General features: G+C 36.5%; 1 protein-coding gene across 1 annotated transcript in view; it reads left to right on the top strand.

Annotated features, from left to right (window-relative positions):
- Nucleotides 1–21,252, top strand: part of TMTC2 (transmembrane O-mannosyltransferase targeting cadherins 2) — a 539,622-nt gene that overhangs the window by 353,608 nt on the left and 164,762 nt on the right. Inside the window, exon 8 of the mRNA XM_044679175.1 lies at nt 19,333–19,454. Coding sequence (XP_044535110.1) covers nt 19,333–19,454 — 122 coding nt within the window. The remainder of the gene's footprint in view (nt 1–19,332; nt 19,455–21,252) is intronic.

Below are 21,252 nucleotides of genomic sequence, written 5' to 3'. Positions count from 1 at the left end.
TCCTTTACATTCTTAAGTCTTGACTACTGACATAACCGTAAACCAAGCCTTGGTTTGTAGTATTTGCTGGTTTCCAAGGTATTAATGGCCCACACTGCAGATTTAATAATCTCTCTGGAGCTGTTTTGAGCTGGCTCCAGCATGGAATAGACCTTAATTCCCTTCATTGAGTTCAAAAGATCATTGAATCCAACCAAGTTCTTTTATGGATGAGCAATCTAAAACTCAGAAAGTTTAGTTGACATGCTTAGGGGTCGGTGACCTGATAGGATAATTAATATTTAATAATAATATCTTTATTTTAAAACAATAATTATCAAAGCACTTTAATTAAATTATTAAAGGACTTCAAGGTTTTAAATCATTTTCCAACTATTTCATTTGATTCTTACAAGAATGTCATAGGTACTATTATTATCTCTATTTATAGATGAGGAAACTGAAGCAAATAGCAGGTTAAGTGACTTACCCAGGGTCCTATAGCAAATGATTGCTTAACTTGGGATGTAAGCTGAGGTCTTCCTGGCTCTAGGTCCAGCATTCTATCAACTGCACCACCAGGCTAGCATCTTATTAAAGTCTTCATCAATATAAATGTCTTGTGAGTGGGAGTAGTTTCATTTATTGTATTTATATGCCAGCATCTAAAACAAGATCTGACACATATTAGTTCTTTGATGAGTATTTGTCCACCATGGAGATGTAACCAGACTTTGGTTATTGTTGTTTGAGTTTGGACAGATCTCCTTTCTTGCTACTATCCTGTAGAGACTTCACATATCTTTAAATTTATTGTTGTGGGTCTTCTCTCCACCTCTGTCAATCATGGCCCCTTTATAGCTTTAAAGATTGTGGTCCTCAAATTTCTCACCGTGGTAGCAATGTGTTGATGAGCTCCTTGACACTTAGCTGTACTGCTCCTCAGACTATTGCTTCAATCAGCCAGCTCATATTTGAAGCCTGTTTAGATGGGTAGGACCCAAAGACACTGCATATCATCACCACTGGAATGCTCTGGAGTCAACTAGACCAAAGTGTGGCAATAGAGTAGATCTATGTGGAGATAAAGGTACTTTGCTGCTAGTGCTCTGTTGTGGTGGAGTCATTTAGTGTCTTCTGACTCTTTGTGACCTCATTTGGGGTTTTCTTGGCAAAGATAAAAGAGTGGTTGCCATTTTCTTGTCCAGTTCATTTTGGCCAACAGATGAAAAACTGAGGCAAGTAAAATTAAGTAACTTGCCCAGGGTCTGAGGCCAGATTTGAACTTAGGAAGAGGTATCTACCTGATTGCAGACTTGGCACCTTCCATTGTGTCACCTGCCTGCTGATATTCACCCTAGACCAATTAATGAAGGGAAAGCAAGTCAAGAGTGATGATTGTCTTCCCTTCTTAAACCCCAAAATTGTAATATCTGTACGGTTACTTTTTCCTTTTCATCAATTTCAAATATATGCCAATAGAAACTATGCATAAGTTTCAGCTTTTAATTGTATTCCAATGACCATTTACTTATGGATACCATCAGTTACCGATGCAGACATTTACTTTCTATCTTTGTTTGCTTCTATAGTACTATAGATCTTCTTTTATATTAGTTTTTGCTAACACTCACTTGAATCTCCTAAAGGAAGACTTCCTACCATCCATCTGGTAAGTCAATTATTTTTGTGACCTAAAACTCTTTTTAGACCCACTTGCTACTTCCCACATCTCCAATAGCTCAGGATGACCTGGATGTTTAGCTTAAATTTAGTCCCCTGAGCTTTGGACCCTTTTACCATTCTTGTCAGGCTTTCCTAATTTCTCCCAAATGCTAGCACTCTCCTTTAAAGCGGGGTAAAACAACTCACCTCATGTTTATGTTATTATATTTTGCACATATTTTATATTCACATGATCTTTTTTCTTGGTAGAATAAATACAAAGGATAGAAACTTGTTTCATTGTATATCTTTCCCTCCTTAGAACTTAGAACAGTGCCTGGCACCCAACAGGCACTTAAAAAGCCTTGTTGACTTTTAAAAATTACTTGGATCTATTATTTATATGTGTTCCTTGGGTCACTGGAATTGTCTTCATTGAGCAACATCTATCCGCTCAATTGAGCATCTTTTCCAAAACATTAGGCTGTCCCAGGATATTTTTCTTGAGAACTATGGTCAGCTGGTCAAAATTTTAGTGATAAAACAATGAGTGTGACACTTTGCCAGAGGAAGATTCATTAATATTTAAAGGTCCTATACCTGCTAATTAGTAAAGAGGAGGAATATTGTCACCTGGTTCAATTGACTCTCAATCTGAAGTCCATTCAAGATTGTCAGGGTCATAATAAAGGAACAAGTGTTTTCAGAGATGAACAATGATGTCATTTGTAGAGGTGCTTAGAGTCACTTGATCTCTTTTACCATCTTTCTTAACTTCCCCACTGAGTTCAAATTTTTTTAATTTTTTAAAAAATTATTGTATTTTATTTTTTTAAATAATTTTTTCCACATTTACATGATTCTTTCCTTTCCCTCTATACTCGCCCCTCCCAGAGCTGATAAGCAACTCCACTGGGTTATACAAATGTTATGATACCTATTTCCATATTATTCATTTTTGCAATACAGCAATCTTTTCAAACCCAAACCCCAAACATATGCCCATATAAACAAGTGATAAGTGATTTGTTTTTCTTCTGTTTCTACTCCCACAGTTCTTTCTCTTGATGAGGATAGCATTCTCTCATGAGACCTTCAGGATTGTCCTGGATCATTGTATTGCTACAATTAGTAAAGTACATTACATTGGATAGTTCCACAATGTACTGAGTTCAATTTCTTTAGTTCTAATTGTCACAATGAGTCTACTGATGGGTCATGCTAGCAAATGTTTAACCATCAGCTCTCTACGGGGATTTGGGTAATCACAGCACAAAAATCAGCATTAACATTTTCAGCATTACTTTTTTAAGTGATTAACAATCAACAAACAGTACATAAAGCTATAATTTATAGCACTTGATGATTTCTAAGGTATAAATGCTCACAATGAAAATTTTACAAATCTTTTCTGTTCAGTGTAGCTCCAGTACACCTCCGCTGTGGTCATGCCATTTTCTTTCAGCAAGCAGTGGGATTTAATTTGCGACACTTTTTTCTGTTTCTTCACTACCCTGGCTTCTCCCTGGACTTGTTTTCAGACATGAGCTTAGCCTGCTGATGAGAACATATTCTTTTCTGTCCTCTTTCTTCCTGCTCACTGAAAGCAGCATGTAATCATCTTCAGGTTTCTAAAAGATTTTGCTATGTACTATAGGGAATTTATGTAGAAGCTTCAAATAACAAAGGAAAATTTTACAGGTTTACAGAAGAATTATCAGCATGGTGTAATGGGAAGAACATTGAAATTATAGTCTAGAAGTCTGGAATTTGGCTTCATCTTTGATATATATTAATTGCAGGACCCTGGACTTCTCTGAACATTAATTTCTTCATGTGTAAATTAGGGAAAAGAATTGTTGTGAAGAATGGTGCAATAGAAAGGAGAACTATTTATTATTTAATGGCCCTCAGAAAACATTAATTAAGTACCTATTACATTAACATGTCTTATGAGGCAGCGAGGGAGTTCAATGCATACAGCCAGACCTGGAGACAGGAGGTCCTAGGTTCAGATCTGGTCTCAGGTACTTCCTAGCTGTGTGACCCTTAGCAAGTCACCTAACCCTAGTTGCCTAGCCTTTATCACTCCTACTTTGGAACTGATGGTAAGTCTAAGACAGAAGGTAAGGGCTTAAAGATAAATGAATAAGGAGACAGCTAGGGAGCTCAATATATTAAGAGCCTAGAGATGTAGCAGCTTAGAGACAGGAGGTCCTGTCATCAAATGTGGCCTCAGACACTTCCTAACTGGGTGACCCTGAGCAAGTCACTTAACCCTCATTGCCTAGCCCTTACTGCTCTTTGCCTGGTGTCCAATACACAGTATTGCTTCTAAAATGGAAGATGAGGGTTTTAACAAATGAATAAATAAACTTGAGTTTTTAGGAAGTTTAAATAAAGAGACTTGAATATAAAGATGGAAACTGTAAGTAAATTAGGTGAACACAGAATAGTATACATGTCAGATCTCTGGGAAAGGAAAGATTTTAAAACCAAGCAAGAGTTAGAAAAAATTACAAAATGTAAAATAAATGATTTTGATTATACTAAATTAAAAAGGTTTTGCACAAACAAAAACAATGCAACCAAAATCAGAAGAGAAACAACAAACTGGGAAAAAATCTTTATAACAAAAAATTCTGACAGAGGTCTAATTACTCAAATATACAAGAAGCTAAATCAATTGTATAAAAAATCAAGCCATTCCCCAACTGATAAATGGGCAAGAGACATGAATAGGCAATTTTCAGATAAAGAAATCAAAAGTATCAATAAGCACATGAGAAAGTGTTCTAAATCTCTAATAATTAGAGAAATACAAATGAAAACAACTCTGAGGTACCACTTCACACCTAGCAGATTGGCTAAAATGATAGCAGGGGAGAGTAATGAATGTTGGAGGGGATGTGGCAAAATTGGGATGTTAATGCACTGCTGGTGGAGTTGTGAACTAATCCAACCATTCTAGATGGAAATTTGGAACTATGCCCAAAGAGTGATATAAGAATACCTGCCCTTTGATCCAGCCATACCATTGCTGGGATTGTACCCCAAAGAGATCATAGATAAAAAGACTTGCACAAAAATATTTATAGCTGTGCTCTTTGTGGTGGCAAAAAAACTGGAAAGCAAGGGTATGCCCTTCAATTGGGGAATAGCTGAACAAATTGTGGTATATGTTGGTGATGGAATACTATTGTGCTCAAAGGAATAATAAACTGGAGGAATTCCATGTGAACTGGAAAGAACATTGTACACAGAGACCAATACACTGTGGTAAAATAGAATGTAATGGATGTCTGTACTAGCAGCAATGCAATGACCCAAGACAATTCTGAGGGATTTATGGAAAAGAACACTGCCCACATTCAGAGGAAGAACTGTAGAAGTGGAAACACAGAAGAAAAGTAACTGCTTGAACACTTGGGTTGATGAGGACATGATTGGGGATGTAGACCTGAAAAGACCACACCAATGTAACCATCTATAATATGTAAATAAGTCTTGACTGACCACACATGTTAAAACCAATGAAAATGCGAGTTAGCTACGGAGGTGGGAGGTTTGAGGAGGTGAAGGGTAAAGTAAAAACATGAATTATATAACCATGGAAAATTTTTCTAAAAATTAAAAATTAAAAAAAGAAAGTTTAAATAAAATATACGGGATTTCTGTCTGCATAACACATTTTAGTAGGAGAGATTGGTATAGACACAAATAAAAATATGTAAGTACATATGTATATTTATGGATAGTAACTATTATATGTATCTATATAAATATCAGACCTATGATTTCACTGGAATAGAGAATTCCAGAAGAAAAATTCCCTCCAATGATGTTGCTTGTCACTTTTCTCTGTAATTTATACTGTAAGAGGGTTATCCAAAGCACCAAGAGATTAAGTGATTTGATCTGTGTTATAGCTAATACATGTTAGAGACTGGCCTTAAATTCTGTCTTTCTGGCTTCAGGTCCATTTCTCAGCACACTACTCTCAGGTTTTCTCTTTCTGTGGGGAATACTAACATAAAGAGCTAAGATATATAATATTTTAGAAGTTCGTAAGACGTGGACAAATAAACATCTGAGGCAGAAAAGGTTATTATTGGCATGGCAAGTTAGGCAATGTTTTCTTGAAGAGATGCTGTTTTGAGTTGGATTTTACATTATGCATAGGAATTAAAGGAAGCAGAGGAAAGACAGAGAGATTAACAGGTTAGTCTAGACATTTGTTATTGTTATCCTTCAGTTGTGTCTTACTCTTTGCACCCACATTTGGAGTTTTCTTGACAAAGATGATGGAGTGGTTTGCCATTTCTTTTTTCTAAGTCATTTTACAAATGAGGAAACTGAGGCAACAGAGTTAAGTGACTTGCCTAGGGTCACACAGCCAGTAAATGTCTGAGGCTAGATTTTAACTTAGGCCTTTCTGCAAGTTCACCTATTCCATCCACCCTACCACTCAGCTGCCACTAGTCTAGGGACAGGATCCTGAATAAACATAGGTATAAGTAGAGATGGGAAAATGCATGATATCTTCAGGAGATAGTAAGAATGACAATGTAAGTATAAATTTATAATTTTTGAAGGCTTTTGAGGGAGAGTAGGATGAGGTTGAAAAGATAGGCTGGTGCCAAGTAATAGAAAGTCTAGAATGACATGTTCAGTGGAGTTACTTCTTCAGTTTAAGGACTGTGTCCAAAGGGTGACTGGATTGCAGAGGATAAGGAGTCCAGCCTTCAAAAGATTACCCTCTTCTCTCTCTAAGAAATAGTCAGAAGCTTCAGGTTATTTTTAGTCAAGTAAATTCCTCCTTAAGTCATATATAGGTAAATAAAGCTATCCAGTTTTCCCTAAATTAATCCCTGTTCATACTGTTGAAAATACCTTCAAACATGAACCTCTTTAGCCCTATATATACACTTTAAAATTAAATACAAACTCATCTTTCAAACTGAACAAGTTCCTTTTTTTAACCCAAAGGAAGTACTAAATCCCTTATATGTGGTAACTCAGCATGAAGATTTTAGGGAATTTATCCAAATTGAACTCAGAAATGATGAAGAGGTCCAAACCTCTCCTCCTGGGGACCCATATATATGTCAGTTGCCATTTTAAGCTTCTAATTAGTTCAAAACATAAATCCACCATTTACCTTCCTGTCTCCCTCTCCCCCATTAGAGTTTTAACACGTATACCATTTGTCCTGAGGCTTACACATGACATGTGCCTTTGGCCAGGCTGTCCCTTATGCTGGTAATGCTCTCAATTCTCACTTCTTGTTCTTAGAATCCCTCCTATTCTTTCCATCTCAGATTAAGCGTCACCTTCTACATGAAACCTTTCCTGATCCCCACACTTAGTGTTCTTGTTCTCTCTTTTTTTTCTTTCTTTGGAAATTTGTTTCCAGATTGCATGTCAGTACAATTTTCAGTAATCAGTTTTTGACATTTTGCTCATTCTCTCTCAAGATGACCTTTTTATAACATTTTATTTGGTTAATATCTTCGGTATATTGTGAATAATTATAAATTCACTTCAGCATTACAATTCAGCAAATACTGGTAAAATTCATCATACCATCATGGGCTGCAAGCTTCCTCTGTCATCCACAAACTTGAAAATATTTCTTAAAAATATGCTTGTTTTTTAAAAAAGTGAATTAATACATTTGTTTATTAAATTCAAATTCTCATATATCTTCTTCTCTCCCTCCCTTCCTTACACTAAAGAAGGTATCATTTGACAAAACAATATATTTAAAGCTAGATCTTACTTGTTTCTATTCTTCAGTTCTTTCTCTGGGAGGTGGACATATTCAAGTTAGTTTTCAAATAATATTTCTATTGCTATATATAATGTTCTCTTGGTTCTGCACCCTTCGTAATTCCATGTACGTAATTCCATGTACATAAATTCATGTTTGTTTGTTCTCTGCTCGTCATTTCTTATGGCACAGTGATATTCCATCACAATTCATGTCACAACTTTTTAGTCATTCTCCAGTTGATGTACTGGTTAATGAAATCAACTGTTCATTCTCCTATTTGGTAATTCCCATCTCTTCAAAGTTCTAGCTTGACTAATAAAGGTGAGATAGGTGGCCATAATTTAATTAGCAGTATTTTGGTATTAGAGGAATGCCATTTAGACAGCTAAATGGTGGATTCTATATTATTAATGCAAAATGTCTTTTGTCCTTGTTTCCTCGATCTAGAGTTTATTTGGTGTTACATAAGAGATTTCTTGGAATCTTTATGCAGCATGAAGGTACCGATAATGTCGTATTCTGCTACTAAATAATCAATGGAATGAAATAGCTAGGTGGCACGACGGATGCAGGGCTGGACCTGAAGTTAGGAACACCTGAATTAAAATCCTGTCTCAGAAAATCTGTATCTGCATGGTCCTAGGAAAGTCCCAGAACCTCTCTATGCCTGAGTTTCCTGATCATCAACATGGCACCTAATTCCCAGAGTGGGTGTGAGGATAAAAAAAAAAAGTTTATAAAGCAATTTGCAAACCTTAAAGCACTCTATAAATTCTAGATTTTATTGGAATAAGAGTCAGCCCTGAATGTCCTTCTTTAGATTGAATCTAATAAGGAGAGATTTCAGAGGAATAAAGTGAAGTTTTATACTATAGTTTGAAAGATTGGCTACACAATAAAAGATTGAATGGAAAAGCTTTTATTGTTTCTTCTGTGCCTGGTACTATGTTAATAGGAAGGTGTGTCTCTACAGAAGTTTGTCTGAAAAAAAAAACAGAAAAAAAAAAACTTGTAGTGACCTGCAAGTTCATTCTGAGTCAACATTTTGGTATTTACTCAAAGGAAGTGCCTGTGGGCAATTTACTATATGGAAGCAATCATCAGAAGTTCACCACTGTGATAGGAGAAGGAAATGTTTTTAAATTTACAATGTTGACTCTAGGTTAGAAAAGAAGAACAAAGCATGGATGAGAGGGGGGATAAATAAAAAGCATTTGTATGTAAATAATCTTTGAGAAACTTGAAAAGTACTTTAAAATTCTTAAAGGAAGTTTAGGGAAAGCATGGACTTGGGTTTGATCAAAAGGGCTAGACCCCCACAGGAACTATGGGAATAGGCCTTGGATGACAACTTAATTAATGACAAATTCAAAGATATGATGAATGACAAGAAACATTTCATCTTTTTAACAATGAAAAGACCATCCCAGGAACAAAAACATTCATAGGGGATACGAAATGCTGTTCATTGGAGAAAGTAACTAGACTAAGAAAGAATTGGAAGACTAGAAGGTGCTCAAAATAAGAAATGCATCAAATACATCAACAAAATATCCTTTAGAAAGAAAATAGGAGAGGGGTCACCAAGTGGCCTAATGGATAGAGAACTAGGCTTAGAGATGGGAGGTTCTTACTTCAACTCTGGCCTCAGACTTTGGGCAAGTCATTTAGCCCCCATTACCTGGCCCTTTCCAATATTTAGTGTTGATTCTAAGACAGAAGCTAAGAATAAAAAAAAAAAAAAAAAGAAAGAAAATAGGCAAGGTTATATGCTTTACCAGGTAACAGTGTTGGATTTGGAGTTGAGGAGACATGGTTTCAGATCCCAACTCCCACATCTATAGCTGTGTGACTAGAGGCAAGTCATTTATCCTTGGACCATTTGTTTCCTCCTCTGTAAAATGGGAATAACGATACTTCTAGAGCTTGTCTGAATTTTGTGAGACTCAAATAAGGCAATGGATGAGATAGTACCTAAAGAACAAAACAAGAAAAGTGAAACTTAAAGTACTGTATAAAAATTATTTTACTAGTTGTAGTAGGTCATAGAATTAAACCTAGAAGGTACCTTCAGAATCATTATCAAACCTCAAAGTCTTAAAGTCAAGAAGTTTAACAAGGAGAGGTTAAGAGATTTGCCAAGGATCACTTAATTGTTAAGTTTCTGAGATGGAATTTCAACCCAGGATTTTCCTAACTCCAAGCCCAGTGCCCTAAGTTTGCCCATTTGCTAAGAATTTACATGTATATATTTCATCCCATATTACTATATTATACTTATTATATCTCATATATGTATGCATTTTATTTAATTTTTTTTAATTTTTCTTTTTTTTTTTAAACCCTTGTACTTCGGTGTATTGTCTCATAGGTGGAAGATTGGTAAGGGTGGGCAATGGGGGTCAAGTGACTTGCCCAGGGTCACACAGCTGGGAAGTGGCTGAGGCCGGGTTTGAACCTATGACCCTCCTGTCTCTAGGCCTGACTCTCACTCCACTGAGCTACCCAGCTGCCTCCTGCATTTTATTTATATGTTAGATATTTCACTATACAGCATGATATAATGGGAAGAAAACTGGATGTGGAGTTCATACACCCTAGTTCAAGTTCTGGTTCAATACACATTGATATCCAGAAAAGGGGCAAAGAGGACTTTGGTGAAGTGTCACCACATTTAGAAAGGGAGAGCTCACTTTCTTCAGGTACCATCATTCCTATACCTTACCTCGAAGATATTCACTGGCCTCTACCCTGACAGGCTACAAAATCTCTCCTAGAGCATTCTATGGATTCAATTGCTTCAGCTCCCTTCAAGGCTCTGTCTCACCTACCTCTTCCCCCATTAGGATAAGGCCTGGGATTTTCCCAGAGACAGACCTTCTCTTTTCCCACAACACAAATGCACCAACACTCATACTGCCCACTGCACAACTTCATACCTTAAACCCACAACTGATTTTGCACAAATTGAACTAGTTCTGGTTTCTACACTACTCAGTTCTTTACGATCTCACCAGAACTTTCAGCTTCTCCCTACTCATCTGCAAAATGAGGTAATAAGATGAGTTAATCTCTTAGTTCTGTTCCCCAAATGGGAAAAACAGAGACTCCAAGATATTTTCCCAATAAAATTCTTATTTCCTACAAGATTCAGTTAAAGCACCACCTCCTATATGAAACCTTCCCTGGTTTCCCCAAGTACTATTATTAGTCTCTCTCCCTAAAATATCTCAACTTATCAATTAATAAAATATCATCACTTATATGTATTTATATATTCATAGATATATGTAAATAGATGAATGCATCTGCATATATAGATATCTATGTATATATGTGTGCATATATGTAATATATATTTCTATCTGGCTTTCCAAATATATGTAATCTCTTAGAGAATATATAACTTTTATTTTGGTTTATGTATATTTTTGCCTGGCACATAGTAGATATTTAATAAATGCTGCTTAATTCATGGATTGATTTAGAATGGTCTCCATCACCTTTATCATCAAGGGTACAGAACACTTTGGGAGAAGATAAAGAATTTTTAAAAAATGATCCTTGACCTTTTGGAATTTATGATATACCAGGTAATTAAGTAATAGATTTAGAAAGAAAGAAAAAAGTGTGAAAGGAGATAGGATATGAGTACCAAATGGTTGAAGTCAATAAATGTTAAAGGGGTGTAGAGAAAAGAGACTCTCTCTGGTTAGGATAGTTAGGGAAACATCCATAAAGATGGCAGAATTCCATTTAGGTCTCAGAGAATGGGTAGGATTTTTAAAGGCACAGAAAGGGAGGGAAGGAGCAATGGAAGGCACTCTAAGCCATAAGAAATGCTCTGCAGAGAGGTGCTAGATTCAATATTGGCAAATGCACAGGCACTGTAGCTCAGTCTGTCTCATCCTGAATCCCTGTCTCACATCACTGCAATGAGTTCTGTTGACACTTGCTCAGAGCTAGGATACTGAATCATCAGTAAATCCAACATCCTTCCCATAAGGAGGTGGCCTTTGCCTGGATTATTCAGACCTCAGGCTTTTTGTGAGCTAGAAAAATAACAAAATTATCTGTATCATGTCTTAAATTTTGTCTTATATCTGCCTGAAGCTAAATGTAAGCTTTAGATTTGTCTTGCCTGTGAATGTTTCAGAAACAAATCTGAGGACTGAACTTGATCAACTGAGAATCTAGAAACATGTCTCTTTCTTATAAAAAACAAACAAACAAACAAACAACACCCACAGTTCTACTATTCTATGCAAGGAAAGGACAAATAGTTATAACTTGCTTCTTTTTTCCCTAGATACTATAGCTTACCACATACCCACCTTTGGTTATGATCCATTAAGAAAAAATAATTGTCCTTTGGGGATAGGTGACCATACCTAATCCCTGGATATATTTCCTTTTCTTTTCATAGTGAAATTACAATCTTTCCATCCTTCCTCCCCACTTCTCTCTGACAATTTCCCTTTATTATATTTTTGTATTTTTATTAGTTTTTATATTTTTTAAGGTTAAGGGCCTGCATTTGGTGTAATATCTCCCCTGATGCATACTGACTGTGTGACAGTGTTACTCAAACTTAAGTTAAGGGTGACCATGCTTGTCTCTAACACCAAAAATCACAAAGGTTAGTTGATCTTTTAGAGGAAAAGGATTTTCCTCACTGGGAGTTTCTGATGCTGATCAATTCACAGATAGCAATCCCCAAACTGTCTTATTCAGAAATAAAAGACAGCCAGTACCAAAACTTTGAGGATTCCATTGCAAAAATAATAATAGGGTGAGCACATAAATAAGGGACAAAGAACTAGAAAATAAAGGTTGAAAATTGATTTTTTGATACTTTTGATAGATTTTATAAAGTATCTTCAGTGGTAAATGAAGTGAAGCTCAAAAGATGAACTTCCCATTAGGGCCAGGTGCAAGGAACACTAATGAGACTCTTGTTTATGAAAAATAAACAATTTATTTAAATATATATAAGGGAAAAAGGATTTCTAATTCTAAGGGATTCTAACTCTACCCAAATAAACTCCTAGGTCCCACAAGTAACCACTTCTCCTTTCGTTAACAGGCTACGCTAATTCTCCCTGATCTAACTAACCAAACTTATCCTGTTCTATAAACCTAACCATTCTAACTCTTAACTTCATCTTTAAGTTATAAAGATAACCAAAGCTAGCTGGTTGAACCACAAGAATCAAGTTATGACTCTGAGCATTAACAGACTCAGAGCCCAAACCAAAGACCAGGTTCTGTATGGTCTTTTCACAATTTAACCAATCTGTAGACCAACAGTCGCGGTGAGAGCCATAAACGCCTGCAGAAGGAGGATGGAGGTGGAAGGCACTGGAATATGGGGCGGGAACTGAAGGGCCCCCTGGGCACTTCCTGGGGCTCTGCCCATACTGGCCAGTCGGGAGGTGGAGCCAGATATGGCTAGAGAGCCATACATTGCTGATCCCTGCTATAGATAGTAACAGATAAATGAATAGTGTTTCCCAAGTTGGAAAAGAAAACACTCCACTCCTTCAAGCCTTTCACTCAGACAGAGATAGAGAGGCAAAGATGTTACCTTCTCTAGCCCTGAGAGAGAAAAAGAAGCTCCATGTGGCTCTGTCAACTGCCAGAAGCCACCCCTGGAATGCCACACTCAGAGCATGTAACTGTCATGTCAACAGCTGAAATTAACACACTCTCTCAGCTTTATTTGAAACTCCAATTGTTCCTCAGCCAGCTTCTCTACTTCTTATCTCTAAACTAATAAAGCAATACTTATGTTTCTAATATGATTCTTATACCATCAGTAATTCGTTTAAATACTTTTTTTGATGTGTTCTTGGTTTTTGGTAACAGAATTGTTAATGCAAGCCTACAAAGCACCTTGAGGTTTACAAAATGGCCTCCTAACAATTTCGTGATGTAATTCAGAGGGAGTATTACTACTTCTCCCATTTCAAAAGGAGAGGGTGGAATCAACTTGAACCTTAGAAAATGTAAGTGATTTATTCATGGTCATTCATCAAATAAGAGAACTAGGACTTCCCCCAGACCTCTTGAACATAGCTCCCTTGCTTATTCCATGGCACCATGTTGCTTCTTGATACTTGAGTTTTCTTCCCTTTCTAGAGTTTATATCTTACAATCCTAATATACTCTATAATCAAGATCAAGTTGTCCAACCATATTCCACCCATAGCTATTGATGTTTGTGGCTATGTTTTCAGATTTTATAATTTCATTAGCATAGAACATTTTGTGCCTACAGCTCTTGATTTAAGGAATAAAGTACCATATGCAGTACACCTCATATACTGAGCTTTCCCTTGTAAGAATTAGTTTGAGTGTATTTTATATAAAAAAAGTTATTTTTAAGGGCCAGCCATCTGCTGTTGCTCTTTCATCTTCTTCAACCTCGATATGTCTGACTAAGCAAATTAAAACTGAGGCAAATTGCAATTCTGCTTTTAACCCTACAAGCCATGGAAGGGAGAGGAATTTGCTAACTTACATGTGAATCTGCAAATGAGTTGGAGAAATGTATATCAAACATGTCTTAGAAAAGCTCCTGTTTATTCTAAGAACTGATTTGTTTTATACTTTCCATATGTTCCAGTAGAACTATGATTTCATCATTGTAAGTATTTCCTCCAGGGATTCAACTAGCAACTCATCAATGATGGCACGTATATGCAACTCTTTTCCAAATCTCCTTAGAACTTTTTTCTCCAGTTATTGTTATTATTATTATAATTATCAATTGTAGAAAAATATAAGGTGAATTTATGTGATGAAATTATGCTTTTCACATCTAATACTATCACACATTCATATATGGCTGTTTAAGGTTTTCAGAAATAGTTTACATATATGATCTCATTTTATGGTCATTGTTCCTTTCAGTTTTATAGATGAATGAATTAATGAGTCAGTGAATGAATGTGTATCATTTACTTCTGGTCCCGCTCTCCCAGAGGCAGGCTGCTTTGTCTGCCCCTCAGAGTTCTAGGGTATCCTGAAGGGTTTGTGGTGTCTCTCCTCACTGCTATCAGTTGTGCTTGTCCCTCTGTTAAATGCCAGTGACTGTTGCCCCCATTCCATTTAATCACTTAGTAGTGACTAGATTTAAAAAAATTTTTTTTTACCTTCTGGCTTAGAATTGATACTAAATATTGGTCCAAGGCAGAAGAGCAGTAAGGGCTAGGGAATGGGGAATAAGTGACTTACCCAGGGTCATACAGCTAGGAAATGTCTCAGGTCAGATTTTAACCCAGGACTTCCCATCTCTAAGCCTGGCTCTCTATCCACTGAGCCATCAACTGTCCCTAAGGATTAGGTTTTACTGAGGAATATTTACTTTGCAGATGTAACAAGCATATGAGTACAAAAATTTCCCTCCAACACAACAATGGGGACATACTCTACACTTTACCTCTGTATCCTCATCTCAGTCTGTTGGGAGAATAGATGAACTCTTAGCTCGGTTCCTATGTGACACTGACCCCATCAAGTTTAAGCTCTGGAGTCCACTCCCAAAGATGACTCCATACTCCTTGGAACACAGGGATACACAGTGGCTGTAAAACCCATACTCTGGAATGCCAGAACACCAGGTTCCTTCCAAAGTCACCAGACTGGAGACTAGTACCCATCCCCTAAAACAAAAAAATAAGAAATCAATAAATGTGGAGTCCAACGATTAAGTCCCTTTCACAGTGCTACCTGGCTTCAGAGAAAAGGCTTCAGGATCTCTCTCCTTATGGCATTGCCTCTTATGAGAGCCTGTGATTAAAGGAGTCAATGAGATTCCCCAAGAGAGGAGCTCAAGGGAATTAGATGAAGATCTGAGGCCAAAGGTGATTCAAAAAAGGTGACTCGGGCCTTTTTGGAAGACTCCTTGAATTCCCAGTAGGCAGCTGATTGAAAATAACCAAAAAGAAAAAGAAAAAGAAAAAAGAAAAGGAGAGAAAAGCTTCACTACAGTAGCATGAAGAGACTAAAGCTTAGCAGACTGGAATGAGTGAGCTACATAATATTTATACATATGCCAGTGTCTCTCCAACTGATTCCTATTTTTTTTGACATTTATATCATCTCTTCACGTTTCAACTCTTTTGGGAACAGACTACTCAAAGACTCTACATTCATTCATTCATTCATTCATTAAACATTTCTTAAAAGCTGACTATGTGCTGAGCATTGTGCTAAGAGCTGTGTCAAGAGATAATATCGAAGGTGCTCTGACCATGTACCAAAATCATTTATAAATGAAAAAGCATTTTTTAGTCTCTATTAGGTATGAAGAACTGCACTTAGCATTGAAGATATGAATATAAATGCAATGAGAGTCATAGTCCCAAAGGAATATACATTCCAATGTGGGGGGATGATGCACCTAGAATATTGTTGTCATGGAGGATATCTTTGGTTTAGAAAGGTGCAAGGGTGGTATTTTGGGTCAGGTATGAGTAGAATGATAAAGTCCTTCCAAGAGCGATGACAATATTGATCTACTCTTGGTTCCAGTAATGAGCCAAGTGGCACAGGAGACAGAGTGCTAGTCCTGGAGTCAGGAAGACTTTCCTATAAAACCAGCCATAGACACTTTTTATCTGTAGGACCCTGGACAAGTCACTTAACCCTGTTTGTTTCAGTTTCCTCTTCTATAAAATGAGCTGGAGAAGGACAAACTACTGTAGTATCTCTTGCCAAGAGAACTTCTAAGAGGGTCACAAAGAGTTGGACACAACTGAAAAGTAACTGAATAACAAGCAGATGAGGGATTGAGAAGAGGTATAATATTTGAGACTTCTGAGCCTCTGTGGAAAAGACAAGGGCTAAGAAGAAGTGAAAACGTGACAAGGGCTCACCTAAAAAAGTGGGTCAGGTGAGACATTTATTAATCACGATAGTGGGATTATAGCGTGGAAGTTCTGGAAATGAATGAGTTACAACCTGTAGGCAGCTTTGGAGAGGTTAAGTAACTTATCCATTATTCTATATCTAATAGTAGATTTGAACACAGATCTCTTGTTACTTCAAAACCAACAGCATTTCTTTCTCTTTCCTTATACCACACTGCCTCTTGAATATTCAAAATATCCTTGAAATACTGCCTGAGGTTACATAGTTTTCTTTCTGGGTTGGTTTGAGATATGTGGTCAAAGATGGATAACTGGATCTCTGGAGGGGACAAGGATTTGGATTTATTACTCACACTATATGAAATATTCTATTCTAACCTGATTAGTGATCAGAAATTCAAGCATAAGAGGAAATCATTAAAAAACTGGAAAAACGGGGGCAGCTGGGTAGCTCAGTGGATTGAGTCAGGCCTAGAGACGGGAGGTCCTAGGTTCAAATCCAGCCTCAGACACTTCCCAGCTGTGTGACCCTGGGCAAGTCACTTGACCCCCATTGCCCACCCTTACCACTCTTTCACCTATGAGCCAATATACAGAAGTTAAGGGTTTAATAAAAAAAAAAAAGAGTTAAAAAACCTGGAAAAACAAAGAATATTTGTGTGTTTCTAGTTTGGAGAGAAGAAATATATTTAATACTGAGAGAATAAATCATATGAAATAAAACTGATAGGTTTGAATGTGTTAAATAGAATGATTTTTGTCCAAAAAAGATGGATACGAATCTATTAATTTTCTCATGTTCAACAAAACATATTATCAAACATTTCAGGTTTTTGCATCTTAGGTATGTTGCTAATTAATGAGTTGCACACCAGTACTGACTGAAGTAAATGGGCCAGAGAGTAGGCAGTTAGCAAAAGTGCCTCTCTACCTAGTAATCAATCATACATTGTATCAGTGAGAATTTCATATGAGTTTAGTAGCACTGGGTTCATTTTATTAGGGAAAAGAATACAATGAAGTTTCTTTTCTTTTTAGGCTTTATAAACCTATCTAGTATAACTTTAAAAATCCAGTCTTTTTTTCCCTATTTATCTTCTGCTACATACATACCATCCATGAATACTGGTAACATTGAATAAAATATTTTTTGATTTTTGAAAAATTAAATAAGAAAACATCATATTAAATTGAAACATTTTATAAAATCATAAAAATCTGAGTCATAGCCAGTCAACGTGATGCCATAAAAAGGGTACCAAATTAGTGTCAGGGGCCAGAAATTTATTTATTTATTTATTTTTTTACTATTCCCATTTGACTTTGCTTAACACAATTCTCCTCTCTGGGCTTTTGTTTCTCCTTCTCTAAAGAGAGATTGATTGGCTGTCATGACCTCAAAAGCCTCCTCCAACTCTAATCCTGATGGCTGTGTGCTTGTGGGGATCCTATAAGATTTCAAACTTAAAAAGTTAAAAGATAACTACAAATACAAATACATGTACCAACTCTACTATAATGGATAGTTTTAACTGTTGATCTGTATTGTGGCACATAGAATTCTTTTAATGAGCTAGTGCTTAGCAATGACTGGTCATGAATGATTTCATTAAGTAAAAGTAAGATTCTAGATGGAATAGAAAGTATTTCTCTCTGCTAACCCCAGTGCATAAATTATGTCCAATATCAGTATCAATATTGAAAAGGAGAGAGCTGGCTGTGAAATGCTAGAAATATGTGCACACAAATATAAGGATTTATTACTAGAAGGGAACATAGAGGTCATCTAGTCTAAACCTCCACATTTTTCAGATGGAGAAACTGAGGCATTTACTCAAAATCTCACAGCTGATAAGTGGCAAAGCCAGAATGTTCTTGGCTATTCTTATCTTCTTATGTACTAGAGTCCAAATGGAGTGGTTCATATCTTATATATGATGTGAACGGATGTTATTTTAAAAAATTCATCAGATCTGTTACATTTTGCATCTAATTTTTGATATCCATCTTCATGTTTTTATTCTCTTGTGACAGTCTTGTTCTCTCATACTTTGGGCTATCTTATTTTCTTTTCCACTGTTTTCATTCTTTTTGAGGTAATACTCCTCATCTTACCACCCTATTCCATGACACTTAATAAATAAACTTGTTCTCTTAACTGGTGTTATCCTGGACTCCCATTCCTCATAAGATCAAAGTCAGATATTTGCTTGTTAAGGCAGCTACTGGCTTCTTTGGGACCCTAATTGCTTAATAATAATATTTACAAAACATAGTACTTTGTAAATCTTAATGTAGTATATAAATGTTAGCTGTCATTTTTGTTAATATTACTTAACACTGTACTTGGCAAATATAGGCACTTAATAAATACTGATTCTTTTTTAACACAACCTATATTCCTAAGCATATTCTCTCTCTCTCTCTCTCTCTCTCTCTCTCTCTCTCTCTCTGTCTCTGTCTCTGTCTCTGTCTCTCTTTCTCCCTCCTCACTTCCCCTTCCCCTCCTTTGAGAGAGACAGCTATCCCTTGTAGCAAAGATTTGCATATACATATACACACACACATATAGTTTAGCAAAACTAATCAACATGTCCGTAGCATCTGATAGCAGATTCAATATTTCACTCCCATGTTCCCCCACCTCTGAAAAGATGCATTTTCTCAATTTTTAACAGGAGATAAACTAGGTTATTCATTGCAATAATCTAGTGTTCTTCTTCTTTCTTTTCTTTTGTTTATTCTCTTTTTCATGCCTTTCCAGTTAATATATTAAGTATCTCTAATAACCAAGCAAGGAGGGTGCCATTTTTAAGCTTTTCTGTGGACACCCAAATGACTCATCTCAGCTTAGAGCCTATCTTAAGTGGTTTTTTTCCCCCATCCCCCTTGATGCCTAACAAAATTATTTACAATTTTACAGGTAGTCAATGAAAACTTGTGGAGTGAATGATTTCCCCTTCCAAATGACTGGGAATGGACTATTAAATGGTAAGATTATGAGTATCTTCTGACTTTTCATGTATTTCTTTCCAGGTGAAGCCTACCTGAGGCTAAGCAAACTTCCAGAGGCAGAACATTGGTATGTGGAATCCTTGAGATCTAAGACTGACCATATCCCTGCTCATCTTACCTACGGGAAACTCTTGGCTTTGACAGTGAGTATCCAGCATCTCCATTAGGCACATATTAGGGCTCTTAGCATGAGTCTGTATTGAGAAATTCCGAGTGACTTATCTATACCTTGTCTGGAGAGGTAGCTCATGAGTCTAACAGTCCATTATTAGTGTTGGCAAATTTTTCATTATGTAGGTCTTCCAGAAAGGACCTAGGCTCTACCAAAATTGTGACTGCCTTAAAGATGAGTACCATGAGTTACAAAAAGGATCTGCCATGAGTGTATAGATGGTTCAGAGCAACCTTAAATTACCCTGGAGTGGAGTTAGAAGGAAGGCTTTGGTTTTTGTGTGTGTCAGCACATCATGGGGACTTTACCCTTGAAGAAGCTTGAGGGAAGTATGGGGGAAAGAATCTAGCTTATGTATGGAATAACTTCAGCAGTAGCATTTACATAAAGATGATATTTTAAAGACCAGCATTGGCTGAAATTTCATAGAATATCATCTAAGCTTTTATATTCTTCTTCATCTTCTAAATCAGTGATTCCCAAAGTGGGCACAATCGCCCCCTGGTGGGTGCTGCAGCCATCCAGGGGTGGTGATGGCCACAGGTGCATTTATCTTTCCTATTAATTGCTATTACAATTAAAAAATTAATTTCCAGGGGGCTAAATAATATTTTTTCTGGAAAGGGGACGGTAGGCCAAAAAAGTTTGGGAACCACTACTCTAAATTAATGAGTATCTCTTTTGGTGAGGTGTGCAGTGAATCCTTGCTAGTCAGCAATTGGACCTAATAGATATCAATGAAGTACCTAATATGTACAAGATGTTTAGGATGTGAGAGATGAACCATAATGAATGATAGTCATACAATATTTTAAGATTTGCAAAGGAATAAGGAAAACTTTTGTGAATGTAGTGACACATGAGCTGGGTCTTTAAGAAGGATAAGTTTCTCAACAAGTGTGGAAGAATAAGTGTGGGTTCAAGCTATTATCTTTTGGGGGAGAAGGGAAGGGGAAAAACACTTATTTAGAGCTCATGATTTGCCAGTATTATGCAAAGAATTTATAAATCTTCTCTCATTTGATCCTCATCCAACCTTGTGAGATAGGTGCTATTAATCCCATTTTATAGTTAAGCAAACAGAGGCAAAGAGGTAACTTGCCCACAGTAAGAGAGCCAGTACATGTTTGAAGTCAGATGTGAATTAACGTCTTTCTAATTCCAAGCCCAGCATTCTATCCCCTGTACCTAAATGCCTCATTGGTCTTTTTCATTCCTTTAAATTACCTGCTACGATCCTAAGATATCTGTGAATTTTGGCAGTCATTTTAGACTTTGGAATAACTAATCATTGATATCTCGCTCGCACGTATTTTAGTGATCAACAAAATATGTAAGCAAATATATTTATTTCAAATCTTTGGGTTAAGTATGGTAGCGATTTCTCTTCAAAGAGTTTGTCTAGTTTCACCCATGACAAAAGTAATTTTGTTTTTACTTTTGTTACCTCCAGTGATTTTGGTCTTGTAGGGATGATTCAGACAGCTTCAGATCTGAAAATGAGTACATGGGATTCTTGCCAGTGCCATTCCATTGTTGAAATGTTTTTAAGTAGAACATAGACTGAGGTGGAATTTTTACATTTTCAATTGGATTGATAAAGTGCCATCTGCAAATTTCTCTCAAAAGGCATATTGTAGGTTTTCAAATCTCTTTTTTCGTGATCTCCAGTAGACAAAAAAGATTATCTTGAGAAGAAAAATCAAGAGCATTCGCACACATGTAATCTGCAAAAAGTCTCAACTTTGACAAATACTTTGGATGCAGGA

This window comes from Gracilinanus agilis, chromosome 5 (genome assembly GCF_016433145.1).
Source record: "Gracilinanus agilis isolate LMUSP501 chromosome 5, AgileGrace, whole genome shotgun sequence".
Classification (NCBI taxonomy): domain Eukaryota; kingdom Metazoa; phylum Chordata; class Mammalia; order Didelphimorphia; family Didelphidae; genus Gracilinanus; species Gracilinanus agilis.
This window is presented reverse-complemented; position numbering and strand designations above follow the sequence as displayed.